At 34.7% G+C, this 15557-nt stretch overlaps 1 protein-coding gene across 5 annotated transcripts in view; it reads right to left on the bottom strand.

The window, feature by feature from the left end:
- RALGAPA1 (Ral GTPase activating protein catalytic subunit alpha 1) overlaps positions 1-15557 on the bottom strand; it is a 230371-nt gene that overhangs the window by 17785 nt on the left and 197029 nt on the right. For all 5 annotated transcript variants that reach the window (XM_047797747.1, XM_047797742.1, XM_047797745.1 and 2 more), the window contains 2 exons: positions 11309-11467; positions 9457-9584 (listed from right to left, as the gene is read on the bottom strand). In XM_047797747.1, the coding sequence (XP_047653703.1) occupies positions 9457-9584; positions 11309-11467 (287 nt within the window). The remainder of the gene's footprint in view (positions 1-9456; positions 9585-11308; positions 11468-15557) is intronic.

The following is a 15557-nucleotide window of genomic DNA, read 5'->3' as shown; positions in this document are numbered from 1 at the left end:
CCTGGGGGCTGAAATAAGCTTTGATTTTTTTTTTTTTTTTAAGTTGTAGGTCATTGTTTCTTTGCATCAAAACCAACTGCTTGATTAGACTGACCAGAAGAAAATGGAAAAGCCCAGAGGAGTGTTTATACAAATATCACAGCATACAATGCCTCATAAGAGAAGATACAACCATGTTAAAAAAGATATCCAAAACAGAATTTAAGGAGAGAAAGATAATCCTAAGTGACTAAAAGAGGTGTCACCTCCACATTTATATGATAAGTCCAGTATTTCACCTTAAGATTTGCTTAGTGTATTATTTTATCATTTGCAATTGTTATGCATAAATTTACATTTCTATATTAATATAGCTTATGTGTATTCAGATGATATTTAGGAATTCTAAAAGTACTACATAAAGGAAATTAAGCCATTAACCTTATCTGATATGTAAATTGTGGTGGTTTTAATCCACTTTCCCTTATTTTAAATTTCTATCAAGATTAAAAAAAATACATTATTTTCATTTAAACATAAGAATACCATAAAGCAAAACCCGACTCTGCTATAATCTGGTGGGCTAAAAACAGATAATGGCATGTTAACAAGGAATTACTACAGGTGGTTGCTTAAATATATTTATTTGCTTTCTTTTTGATAGTAGGTATGTGCTAAATAAAAGTCAACACTCCTATCAAGAGAATAAGTAAATGCAGAAACACCAATTCTACAACAGCTATTTTTGCTTCTTCTCTTTTCTGAACAGCAATTAGTAAAGCAACCCCTTCCCCTCCTCCCTAGTGCTGTCAAGCTGTTCAGAGCAGTTTGCAACTTGACAATGGTACCATTGTGAATGCTCTCTGGGCTTCCTTCCCACAGAGAGTTAAATGGGCAGTTCCTGCTGCCCATGATTGGTGTCCAGTGAAATAATACTCAAGAGCCAGGTTTTATCAGCTTCACGCCAAAGAAGTGAAGCCAGGGAACCCAAGCCTTCATATCATACTGGACCATATGCCAACCCTGATGGCCCCAAAGGTTTATCACTAAGAATCAGGATCCATCATGTCCCTTGTGAAATTTCACTTCACATACCTTATGTGAAATGCAAAGCTTCACTAAAAACCGAACCTTCTTTACAATTGGCATGAACAGATGGACGCTAACAGTGGTTTGGCAAGCAAAAGTTAAGATTTAAATAGGCTGTATGCTAGTGTTTGTGAGGAAAAGCAGTTAGAAGAAAAATGGGGAGATTTGTGATCCATAGTTTAATTCCATTACTGAGTTATTAAAAATTCAATAGCGAAGTTTCATGTTTAGTAAAAGGAAAATAATGAACTAAAAGCACAGCAATTCCTATGTTAAATAAATAAGGTTAGACTAATTTCAGCTTTATATTCTTCATTCTTTGCTCTCTAAAATCCCCAAGAAGCATCTGAATCTACTGCTTTTATATTTAGACAAAGACTAAAATAAAAACTACACACTATGTAGTAGGTGTAGTGAATAAAAATGTGATCATACCAGCACACCATCATCACATGTTAGTATCAACAACATAAGGATTTAATAGCAAAAAAAAATACTTCTAGCAAAGGTCAGAAGTTAATAAAGGAAGTAAAGAAACTTTACTTTTGTTGTTTTTAGGGAAGAGTTTGACCACAGAGAGATAGAGTTGTCCTATTTTCCTCTGGTACACTATGATATACCCCAACTGTCTAGACTGGCATATGCGGACTATACTGTCATACTGGATTTGACAAAATAGGTAAGATGGTGGTAGTATTTTTTCCTTTGCTATTTCTGCTGTGAAGCCAATGTACTATCAGAACAGGATAAATATACTTCATTTGTCACTAACACATACAAATATATAAAAGCACAATTCTGTATAAAAGTACTTCACAGGAATTGGATTGTTATGATCATTATACAACTACAGATGTGATAAATTCATTTGAGTAATAAAAAAAAAGTACTTCACAGGAAAAGTGTAAAGTATTGTTATGCAAAAATGAAGAGTCTATCATGAAACAAGGATTATAAAAGTCTCAAGTGCTCTTTTTTAAGTGACAGGTATGTATAAATATCAAACACTTCCTGTCATCTCATTAGGAAAAATAACACTAACTATTACTGTTATTTAGCCTGGCAATTAGTGCACAACCAATTATTTTTAAAAATAGAGACTCTATTTAAATACTAATCTAATAAGCTTTTTTTTTTTTTTTTGTCTTTTTGCCCTTTCTAGGGCCACTCCTGCAGCATATGGAGGTTCCCAGGCCAGGGGTCTAATCGGAGCTGTAGCCACCGCCCTATGCCAGAGCCACATCAACGTGGGGATGTATCTGCAACCTACACCCCAGCTCACGGCAATGCCAGATCCTTAACCCACTAAGCAAGGCCAGGGATCGAACCTGCAACCTCCTGGTTCCTAGTCGGATTTGTTAACCACTGAGCCATGATGGGAACTCCCTCTGATAAATATTTTTTGTCTGTTTGGCCACGGTGTACAGCAGCTTGATGTGGGATCTCAGTCTTTTTTTTTTTTTTTTTGAATGTGTAATTGTTTTTAAAATTTATTCTTTTATTAAAAAGAAAAAAATTTTTTTTTTGTCTTTTTCTGGGGCCACACCTGCGGCATATGGAGGTTCCCAGGTTAGGGGCTGAATTGGAGCCGTAGCTGCCAGCCTATGCCAGAGCCATAGCAACACCAGTTCCGAGCTGCGTCTGCGACCTACACCACAGCTTACGGCAATGCCAGATCCTTAACCCACTGAGTGAGGCCAGGGATTGAACCTGAAACCTCATGGTTCCTAGTCGGATTCATTAACCACTGAGCCACGACGGGAACTCCGGGTTCTCAGTCTTTACACCACGGAAACTGGGCCACAGCAGTGAAAGTGCCAAGTCCTAACCACCAGACCACCAGCGAACTCCCTAGTTAACTTATTTTGGAAAGGCTTTACTAGAAAAGTAATATATTCAAGCTGTGTTCTATTATTCAACATCTAAAAATTATCTAAAAGCAAAAGGAGCTGTCACTTTAGACACTGGTTGCTATGTTATTGGCAGTAACATTAGAAAACCAAGTTTAGGTTGGTTTTCTTCATGTTTGATTATTAGCTGGTTTTGACCACATCACACTTTTATCCCTCCACATCCCTGAGACACATTCTTTACTACATTCATTTTAATTTGTTCAGCTGTTCTTTTCAAGCAATTGGCAATATATGCCTACTGATGAGGTATTTTGAGAGGTTCCCTTACAATCATTGTGGTAGTATTTTATTACATAATTTTAAAGATGTTAGTTTTGGTCTAGCAAACCTGCCTTGTGTCCAGGAAAGAGCATCTCAGGGATGTGGAGGGATAAAAGTGTGATGTGGTCAAACAGTACAGGAAGTTTCACACTACTGGGTGGTATAAAGCAAAGGCAAGAGCAGTAGCAGGTTCAAGAAATAGGTCAAAACCAGCTAATATAGGAGTTCTTGTCATGGCGCAGTGGTTAACAAATCCGACTAGGAACCATGAGGTTGCGGGTTTGATCCCTGGCCTTGCTCAGAGGATTAAGGATCCAGCATTGTGGTGTAGGTCGCAGATGCGGCTCGGATCCCGAGTTGCTGTGGCTCTGGCGTAGGCTGGTGGTTGGTTACAACTACAGTTGGACCCCTAGCCTGGGAACCTCCATATGCCACGGGAGCGGCCCTAGAAAAGGCAAAAAGACAAAAAACAAACAAACAAAACCCAGCTAATATAAAGAACATATCAGAGTCATGATGAAAGTTTAAATAGTTACCTGCCAGTAAAGTCCCATGTGTCTAAAGTAATTATCAAAAGAATATGCTTCCTTGGTAAAGTCATTCCTATTTTCTGCCTCACTGCTATTCTCTCCCACTTTAATACAATTAATCACCTATTTCACTTTGCAGATATCACTATTGCTCAGTTCTTCACAGTACACTTCAATCACTCATTCACTCATTCATTCATTCGCAGGGCTCTAGCTCTCTCCTGAGCCAAACTGTAAGCTCCTTGAAAGAAATGGCTGTCTTTTTATTCCTAGCTCTTCTCTCACAGTGTCTCCCACATAGTTAGTAGTCAATAAATATTTGGTGAAATAAAGGAAAAATCTGAAATTGCTTGGCAACTTTTTTTTTGGATGAAGAAATATAGCCTTTTAAAATTACTTAAATTTGTCACTTGTGTATTAAGTGCTTTATAGTGAATAACATTTAAAAATATCTCTAGAATTAATACAATGATAATAGAAATAAAAGTTGATGATAAGAATTTCAGTAAGCAGTCAGGAGACATCACAAGTCCTTTAGTATAGATTTGTGTTTCAGAAGAATATTTCTAGTGTCAATGTGGAGGACAATAATGATAACATCATCAACTACCAGGCAGCCTTCATTTTCTGAGCTCCTGCTACAAGAGAGACCGTTTGGTGCTTCCTGTTGATAACCTCATTTAATCCTTATGCCAATCTTGAGGTTTGGTACTCTTTTCACAGATTAAATAAAAATGAGGCATAAAGACAGTGACACACTTAATAAGTGGTTTTGGACTCCAAAGCCCATGCTGATTTCCCAAATGTCAGCTTCCACATTTTAGAATATAATTAGTTTATAATTAAGGATAGTCTATACTTATCAATACTCTGAGGAAATGATCTACAAGACAGTAGATATAAAAAATTATGTAGTTTCTCAATAAACTCACTTTCTTCTAACATGAAATGACAGCAATATTGATGAATCTCCCTAAGAGGTTTTATAATGTTCTATCATAATGAATGGTAAACTGCATTAGTGGAGCCAATCAATTACATTTCATTTCGTTTTGGCTCTCATACTTTTACAACAGCTTCTTTACATTTGAGTAGTAGAACTGCAGGGATAACAAACTGTGACTAATTGAAGAATGATCATTGACTTCTGGTAATTTGTCTGATAAACAGAAACTCAATTCTGGTATTTACAAAAAAGTCAAATCTAAACAGATTAGAAGAAATCAAATAATATTGGTTTGGTAGGAAAGAATATTAAATCTAGGAGGAAAGTGTTTTTAAAAGATACCACTTAATTTTCTAACATCCCCCATAATGCATATTTCAGAAAATTACATATGTACTATATTCCTATATACATTAAGTCTCAAAATATAAATTACAAGAATTAAAAGACATGATGTATTACATCAACTCAGATCTCGCCCTCTGAGGCCCAGATTTTCTATATATTCTTCTCTTAATTTTCTTATTCCAAATTAATGACTTTTTCCTTGGAACCCCCACAGCATTTTATCTAAGTGTCATAATTATCTTACTTTGTGTTATAGTTATTAATGTATTCATTATCTCCTCTATTAAATTATGAGCTTATTGAAGATATTATCATCTGATTTGTCTTTGCATCGCTCTCAAAATCTCTGCCCTTACCAAATAAGTGATCAATAAATATTTTTGATAGAGGAAAAAAGTACAGTTCTATCTTTTGACCTGGTGGTGGTTAAACTATAATTATTCACCATATAGCATATTTTGGATTTATGTACTTTTTCCAAATTATATTTTGTAATAAGAGAGGTTAAGAAGAAAAACTAAAATTAGGACATGAGAGATGGTTAATTTTATGTCAACTTGGTTAGGCCATGGTACCCAGTTTTTGATCAAACACGCATCTAGATGGTGCTGTAAAGGTATTTTTTAGATGTGATTACCATTTCAATCAGGAGAAAAGTAAATCATATTACTCTCCATAGTGTGGATAGTTCTCATCCAATCAGTTAAAGGCCTTAAGAGAAAAGACTGAGGTTCTCAAGGAAGGAATTCTATCTCCAGATGCCTTCTGATTCAGTCTGCACCAACTCTACCCCAACTCCTACAGATTTCAGATTTGCCAAGACCCACAAATCATGTAAGCCAATTCCTTAAAATCAATCTACGTATGTATGTATATAAATATATCCTACTGATTGTTTCTCTGAGGAACCAAATATAACCTGACTATCTATATATTGGTAACTTCTGAGAATTTCTACATATAATAAATCTCACCTTAAAAAAGAAAAAACAGTACATATATGATAGCAACATATTTAACATTTGTACATAGTCATAATGTCTCTAGGATCAAAACAAATAAATTACTTTAAAATCTTTATTTAAGAAATATTTATGATTGCTAAGATCATGAAATTAATGCTTTGGAATTATTATTTCCACCACACAAAAGCTAAGAACAAAACCAAAAAAACCCCACAAAAAACCAACCCCCCAAAAAACCCCCAAACACCACCAACACACACACACACACACACACACACACTCTCTCTCTCTCTCTCTCTCCCCCCCCTCTCCCTCCCCTTCAACAAGTAACTAAGTGATGACTAAGATCAACCTGAAATACCCCAAGGTCCAATGACTACCAGAATGTGCCTACTCTTTCTCCCCAATGATGCATTTCAATTCTAGCTGCATGATCAAACCAACAAATTGAGCTTGAGCAAAAAAAAGTACGTGGCTGGCAAAGTCAGAGGTTGCAAGAAAATGCTTTTCAAGTACAAGTAATGCAAGAAATGACAAGTGAAGTGAAGGAGAGGTTTCAAAGCCTGAAAGACAGTCATCAATACTGACAGATTACTGTAATTCTGGCTGCCAGCATGATCGATTTGGGCAGCATATGACAATCAATATTGTCCTCATTTAGTGAACAACATTAGACTCATAGATACAGAACATGCTCCTAGGATAAAATTTAAACTGTATTTAATGATCATAAATAGCACAATTTATGCTGTGGAATCTTAGTGGGTACTTTTATTGGTCATAAAATAACTGACACAGCAGTACAATTATCCAAATATAATTGAGTTTATTACTTATTCTTTTACCCCTTCATTTCTGAGGATTAAAATAGTAACTCTGATGGTTTTCAAAGCCTACTTCTATTTCAATTTTTGTTAATTTCTCACAAGTTTTACTGATCTGTTTTAGAACACATGATTTTTCCCTTAACGTGAGCTTATCTGAATTTGTGAAAAACATACATATAAAAGTTTATTATATTTGTAAAGTAAGTTTTTATTTTTAAAAAATGAAGACATCTTATATTTCAATATCTTAAAAAATTTACTTGTAATTTATTGCATAAACTTTCATTTAAAAATCAAGTAATCTACATATATGAAGTCATTTCTCCCAACATTTAGACTTAATACTTTTGTGAATCTTAGTAAAAGATGACTATATATGTTCTTCAGATTAGCAAAGGCTAAGAGTATCTCTGTTATATACCTAAATAGTATGGGAAGATAATTTCTATAAAGCTTCTAAATTCAAGCTTCCAAGTCAAGAAAAATTTGTTTCATCTGTCTGATTTAATGTTTTTACACCCAGTGTTCCAGAAGTGGTTTTGCTAATAGAAGTTGCTCACATTTGCTGTATAAATACAGTATTCATGTTTGCTGTTTTCATCTGAAATTAGCTCTCTTCATCTTAGAATTTTCTCCAATGTGGTATCTATTAACATCTCAGCAAGATTAACTATTAGGAACTTCATGCAGCAGGCCTGAAAATCCAATCCAATCAATTAACCAACCAACCAACCAAACATAAAAACCCAATTAGGCAATTCCTTGGTGTTGGGTAGAGTTGTTTTACATTGACTGTAATCTTTACACATAACAGAATTAATCACTGCGCAAAATAATGTGCCTTATTTCATTTACTAGGCACATCCAAATTCATTATCTCATTTATCCTTCACAACAATTCTGAGATGGGTATTAGCATCTTTCTTTCTTTTTTTTTTTTTATACAGATGAAGAAGGTTAGATATTGCCAGGATCACAAGGCAGACCAGACCTTGAGTTAAAAATTAATGTTTTCTAACTGCAAATCCAGCTATTATTACCTTGAGCATAACATGCATTAAATAGTCCTCAAGAGTATGAACTTAGGCACAGATAAAAAAAAAAAATAAGCCACAGCCTCAACATTTTTAATTGGCACACTTTACTTGGTAAGGTATATGCTGTTTGTATCTCATGCCGAAAAGTTTGTTGACGTAAGAGGCAAATAGAGTTTTGTGAGTCTCTCTCACCACTTTCCCCAAAAGATTTAAGGCATTCTTTCAATTGTGTCTTAAATGAAAAGATGGAGAACACTAACCTCAGGATGAACATCAGGATCAGGAGAACTGTAAACAGGCAAAGATCACAAAGAAGTCAATCTCAGTAGAGTTGACAATGTGGATAAAATTAGTTTACAGGTAAGATTAGCTACCTTTATAGAGAAATTTATGACATAAAAAATTGAACCATTCATTTCATAACAATGACTACATCAAATCTTTTTCAACTTAAAGTGAAGCTGTAACTGTTACAAATAAGATATATCTTAGTCAATGTTTAACAGGCCATGATCCACCTATAATTCCACTCCACAGCATCAGAATACACGAGAAATTACATAGGAATCAAATTGCTCAAGTCAGTTTTCATTAAAAGAAGAAAATGTATGATGCAGGCTTATGACAAATCTATTTCATGTGGAACAGAACACAGGAGTTTTTAAAAAGCCTTTCCCGTGAAGCTTAACATCTACAGTTTATCATGTAAAAGAAAGACAATTGCAATGTTGTTAATCATATAGAAAAAGTATATGGAAACACAAATCCCTTTCAGAAAGGAATATTGGAAAACAACTTAAAATTTAAAACTGTGTATTTCATCCCAGGCAATGTTCTAAGAGCTTTACACACATTGACTCATTCCATTCCCCAAACATTATAGGCTAGATATTATCATCATTCTCATTTTATACATAAGGAAATTGAGACTCACAGAGGTTAAATAACTTGCCTAAGGCTATACAGCTAAGGAAGTGGTTGTCAGCATTTGAGTCCAGGCAACCTGGCTCCAGAAGCAAGGTTCTTAAACACTCCATGTCCTCTCATACTTCCATGTCTCTGTTTATGCTGTTCCCTCTGCTTGGAATGCTCTTCTCAGTCTCATCAACCTGATTAACTCTTATTCATTCTTCGAGATTGGCTCAATCCTTACATTTCTCAGTAGTGTTTCCTGATACCACCCTTTCCAGCTGAGAAGCCCCTTGTTATAATACTTCCAAACACTCTGTGCACAATTTTATTACATACTGAAAACAGTGCATTTCCTCAACTGAGATTGAGTGCTCTACAGTAACTGTTTTGGCTATCTCTGCACATCCAGATTAGCGGAAAGCCTAGTACATAAGGGGGCTCTAATTAATTAACCTAAGATTTAAGAATTGATTAAAATTGTATAAAAGAAAATACATTATTCAAATGTCATAATTGCTTAAGCATTGGGGAGGATCTCCATCATCTGCACACTAATATATAGAAACTCATAGGTCTTAACAACACATAAGCAGTTACCTTGGAAAGCAGAAATATATTAGAGTAGAAACTATACTGTTAAAAAGGATACAAGTTTTGATACAATGGAATCAGTGATTTCAGAGCACGGCTTGCATTTATAGCAGTTGCTCGAACCATAATGGGTAGGACCTTTCCATTCACAATAGCACCATCAAAAAGTGGACCAAAGAAGGGAACCTGATTGAGAAATTAGAACACAATTTTATACTCAAATTGGAGGAAAGTTGTAAATAAGAACCATCAAAACACTTTGCATACAAAAGTCTTTCTGCTTCCTTTTTAGTTCTTTCTTCAGTAGAGTACTATTCAAATTCTTTTCCATGATGGGTCACTTATAATAGGACAATAAACAAAAAAAATGCCAGTGGTCTGTCTACAAGGTTTCCATTCAAAAGAATGTGCTTCACATAACTGACTAAATAATTTATATTACCTGTCAAGTTTCAAACTTTTATAGCCTCAACTGTATACAAAAATCTAACACTGGAAATAAATTACTTTTCCTCCACTGAGTAAACACAGGAAAGATACACATTCTTATAGGCAGCAAATTAGTTTTTCATCATTTTCATGAGATGCCAGCTTTACCACAAAACTTAAAACACTAGTTTAAAATTTTATTATATGGTTTATTAGAAAAAAAAACTTATGTCATTTTTTTAACAGATGACCGACAGCTTCAAAACTTACTCCATTTGAACACAGTTGGTACAAATGGCAGCTGAAGGCAAAGTCATGAGCTGTGGATAACACAGTAAATATTTTAGGGTTTGTAGCCACATATTGTCTCTGCTGTGTATTCTTCAATTTTTCAAAAAAGAAAAACCCATTACAAAGGTAAAACACATTCTTAGCTTGTGGGTGTACAAAAACAATAGGAAGTGGGGCATTGTTTGCCAACCTCTGGCTTAGACGAACCCTAAAAAAAATGGCCATAAGCTTAAATTCACACATGCAAAACAATTTAAGAAATTCTGAAGATCCATAAACAACTGTCAAAAAGTAGATTTTCATAGTTCCTGTCATGGTGTAGCAGAAACGAACCTGACTAGGAACCATGAGGTTGTGGGTTCGATCCCTGGCCTCGCTCAGTGGGTTAAGGATCTGGCGTTGCCATGAGCTGTGGTGTCGGTCGTAGATGCAGCTAGATCTGATGTTGCTATGGCTGTGGTGTAGGCTGGCAGCTGTAGCTCCAACTGGACCCCTAGCCTGGGAACCTCCATATGCTGCGGTTGCAGCCCTAAAAAGCAAAAAAAACCAAACCAAAACAAAACAAAAAACATATATATATATAAATAAAATAAAATAAAAATATATATTTTTTCTATAAACTAAAAGTACTCAATAAGAAAAAAAGAAAGACACTAAAACATAACCCAACGTTTATTGTTTTGAAAGAAAATACTTCTGTTTCAGCCCTATGGCATAAACATCCAACTAGAACTACTTGCCTTTTTTTTTTTTTTTTTAACTTCGTAGAATTCTCATTTATTAAGTGACATTACTAAATAATCATGAAATGTTAACAAGATATATCAAGTAAAAATATAGGGATCATACACTCCTATTCTAAAGGGAATGATAACTTCTTTGTCTTTTACTGAAATCATCTTCTTAATAAAAGTTAAGTCTTTTTGTGAGCTTAGTATAAAGGAACTTTCACCCTGGCACTACCTAGCCTTCTCCCATTCGAATACAGTATCTTTCTAGTTTCCCTTTTTTAGCTTCCTCTTAACTAGTTTTAGACAACAATTCACAGAGCCACTAGAATCTGTGTCTCATCTCCCCATGAATTTGCACATCTTGATGCCTGGTCTAATCCTTCTGAAAGAGGGAAAGAAACTCACAAACCAATAGAGAACTCAGAACATATTAAAATAGGATTGATAAGGAGTTCTTACCTCTGGTTTTTTCATTATCTGGATACTGAACATGTGATTTTTCATTGGATATATTACAATAAGGACATCACCAAATTCTGTAGGAATAATTCCTCTCCTGTAGTCTCTAGTGTGCTCTGACCAAACAATGTGTACTTCATCATTTCCTAAATGTCTCAACTGGAAAACCAAGAAAATAGTTAATAATGCTTGAGAAAAGCCCTGTGAGGATAGTCATACAGCTACTGACAACATGCTATAAATATGTTCTATAAAAGATTAACATAACCATATTCTATAAAAAGATTAACAGGTAAAGAAAATTTAAAATTTTTTAACAACTTCATTTGATCATCTTTAACAACATGCAAAACACAAACACTCAAAAGACATTAGGAGACACTGGAGAAGATCAAATAAGTTTCAAGTGTCTACAGTTAATGGGAAACAGAGAAATTGGATTTAAAATATTCACATACAGACCGAATACTCTTTTCAACCAGAAACTGCACCAATTCTCTACTACTAAACTTTTAAAAAGATTGTTTAAAAGAGTATTTTAAACATTAATTTAAGCCTGTTTTTTTTTCCCCCTGCCTACTCTCTGGAAGTGCTAATAAGCAGTGAAATGACCTATAGGATACAACAGAGAGAGAAGTAAAAGAAGTAAATAATTCATAAATTGGGTAATCACCTATTTTGACTATATTTGGTTTAACAAATTTATTTCCATTCCTTTGCCTATGAAACTTTGCCCTTGAAATTCTTCCAAGTAGAGTTCTTAAAATTTGTTACATCCTCTCAAGATGTTATTTAAATACCTGTAGTGCTTACAAAGGTGTTTTTGGCATTATGATGACTAAAATAAAGTACCCGAAAGTTGTATTTATATTGCTACTAGAAAAAGGATCTACTTAATACGCATCAGCATTGAGTTTTCTTCATAGGGATTACTGTATAAACATGATATTAATATCTTAGTGCATTTATTGATTCTGCGACTACAAACATTTGAGTCCATATCTCACATGGGCTTATCTATTACTTTCAGATAAACTGGCGAATTGTAGGCAGGAAAGTTTGGAATAGGAAATCAGATTAAGTGTCATCGATAATTTTAGTGTGGGATAACATAAAGGCAATTTCTATTTTTGAAATATGCAATTTATTTCGATTTTGATTTAAGGGCAGGAAAATAATTAAATGTGTAATTTAAACAAAGAAAGTAATTACGTTCAATTTATGGAAGGCTCTCTTCTGTTGCCCTTTAACCATGGAGTTCTTAACCTGGGCTCAAGGGATCTATGAATGTTTGAAAATTTTATTTGTATATTTTTCTGAGAAGGAAGTCTATCAAATAGGACTACAAAATACAAAAAAGCCAAGAACCAGTGTTCTAATGGTTCTTAAAAGTCTCCAGTACCAATCTATAAAATTCTAATCACTATGAATGTCATTAAGTATTTGAAAAATACGAGGCAAATCCCTGAACTTTTACATTACTAAGTAAGAAATGTCCTCTCTTCTTTGATAGACTGTAAGACAGCAGTAGCTATTATAAGACAGCACCCAGCCGAAACCATAGACCAGAATTTATTACTTTAAAAATATATTTTAAAGATCTTTTGTTTTCTCTTAAGGACTTTTTAGGTTTATGTGGATTAAATAATTCTTTCTTCTTTTTGGAAGCCATAAATGTACTCATTGCTCTAAATACATGATGATAGACTTCAAACATCAAAACAATGTGTAAGTTTTAATTATCATTATTTACAACACACACACCCACACCCACACCTATAAATGTAGGACTTGTGCTTTGTGACATTTTTAAAAAACAAAAAAGATTACACAATTCAGAAAAGCCATGGCTCTGTAATTTCATTTTTTAATCAAAATACTTTAAAAATATCCTTCCTATACAGCCATCCCCATGTGTCAGCTTCCCTAATAGGTTTATGTTAACTGAATACAAAAGAAATGTGAAATAAATTTAACCAGGAGGGATGATTCAATCTAATTTTGATACATTAATGTCATATGCTGTACATGTTACAATAGCAGCCAGATCTAATACTAAGCTCCAGGCTATACTGAGATTTCCAAATGGCAGATTGTTCTAAGTGATATCAAGTATAATTGAAGTAATAAACGATAGTAAAAGCTGAGCACACTGTCAGGAAGAATTTAAGTATTTACTTTTTAAAATTAAATGAGTTAGGTTAGGAAAGACAAGACAAGTGAAATAATGCAGGTCTCAATTTACAGAAAATTCCTTTTATTTATCTGCTACATTAACCCTTGAACTCTTGCCAAAGCTATCTATAATTTCTAGTGCCCACTTATCTAAAGAAATGAGAGAAAGGGCAACTGTAGTTTTATTTTATAACGAAAGCTTGTCCTCAAGTATCTACCACAGAGTATTAAAAGTCTGTTATGGAAGTTTAATGGAAAAGAATAATATGTTTTTACCAAGATGTGGTGTAATGAAGATCCTTGTGGCACAGAACCATGCATATAATAAAGTCATTTCAAACATGTTCAGTCATTTTAAGGAAGAAGTTTCTAGAAAATCCCTTATTTATATACAAATGCTAAAAAAGCAAATATTTTATGTTGTTACAGTAGGCATGATTTTATCTTTGTCTTTAAAAACAGCTATAATTAAACAAAAATTGAGATTGCTAATCACTGCCAGGTATCAGAATTTTTGAAAGACTACTGAAAATATGAATTTTGAGTGGTTAACAGTTAATAGATTTCAGAAGTATGTTTGACATTTGACATAAATACTTTATATATTATGTATTCTATATTTTAATCTATTCCTTTTCTCTTATGGACTTAAAGATTGTGTCCTATGCATACTCATCAAATTTTTCTATACTCCGAAAACTCAGGTGTTCCTACGTGCATGTTTTTTGTGTCCAGATGCCAAATACTTCTGTGTTTTTTTTTTTTTTTAGGGCTGTACTCTGGGCGTATGCAGATTCCCAGGCAGGGGGTCAAATTGGAGCCATAGCTGTGGGCCTTTGCCACAGCCACACAGCAATGCTGGATCTGAGCTGTGTCTGCAACCTACACCACAGCTCACAGCAATGCTGGATCTCCAACCCACTGAGCAAGGCCAGAGATCGAACCTGCATCCTCATGGATAATAGTTGGGTTCGTTACTGCTAAGTCACAATGGGAGCTCTGCCAAGCACTTCTGAAATAGAGTATAAGAATTCATGGATTTGAAGAACAGTCTTGTGGTTGCCAAGGGGCAGGTGGAGTGAGTGGGACAGACTGGGAGTGTGGGGTTAATAGATGCAAACTCTTGCATTTGAAGTGGATAAGCAATGAGATTCTGCTCTATATCACAGAAAACTATATCTAATCACTTACGACTCACCATGATGGAGGATAATGTGAGAAAAAGAATGTATATATATGTGTGACTGGGGCACTCTGCTATACAGTAGAAATTGACAGAACACTATAAAGCAATGATAATGGAAAAAAAGAAAAATCATAAAGAAAATAATTCTGAGCATGGGATAGGTCTATTAAAATGATTGGCAACCAGGAGTTCCCGTTGTGGCACAGCAGAAGCAAATCCAACTAGTATCCTGGCCTCGCTCAGTGGATTAAGGATCTGGCATTGCTGTGAGCTGTGGGGTAAGTCGAAGATGTGGCTTGGATCTGGCATTGCTGTGGCTATGGTATAGGTGGCAGCTGTAGCTCCAATTCAACCCTTAGCCTAGGAACTTCCATATTCCATAGGTATGGCCCTAAAAAGCACATACACAAAAATAAATAAATAAAATGACTGGCAACCAAACTACTCTTCTAAATTCACTTCAACAGCTGTTGAAGTCATTGGAATTCAAGGTATATGATATAGGGTGCAGATTATCATAATTTATGAAGATAAAGCAGTTAAATTCAACATGTAGAAAATTGAAGTCCTCTATACACCATAGAATATTAATACTGGTACAGACCTTAAACCTTTAATTTCCTACCTAATACAGGAACTTCTGTAATATCTCTGAGAAGTGATTCTGCCTCTGCTTGATATTTCTAGAGTTGGAAAGATTACAAATTCACAAATCAGCCCATTGGGTGTGGGGTTTTTTTGGGGTTTTTTTGTTTTTGTTTTTTTTTTGCTGTTGCTGTTGTTATTGTTTTTGCTTTTTCCTTTTTTGGCCGCCCCACTGCACATGGAGTTCCCGGGGCCAATGATCGGATCCGAGCCACAGTTGTAACCTATGCTGCAGCTGGGGCA

Source organism: Phacochoerus africanus, chromosome 9 (assembly GCF_016906955.1).
Source record: "Phacochoerus africanus isolate WHEZ1 chromosome 9, ROS_Pafr_v1, whole genome shotgun sequence".
NCBI classification, from domain to species: domain Eukaryota; kingdom Metazoa; phylum Chordata; class Mammalia; order Artiodactyla; family Suidae; genus Phacochoerus; species Phacochoerus africanus.
The sequence above is the reverse complement of the archived record's forward strand: the minus strand, read 5'-3'. Positions and strand labels throughout refer to the sequence as shown.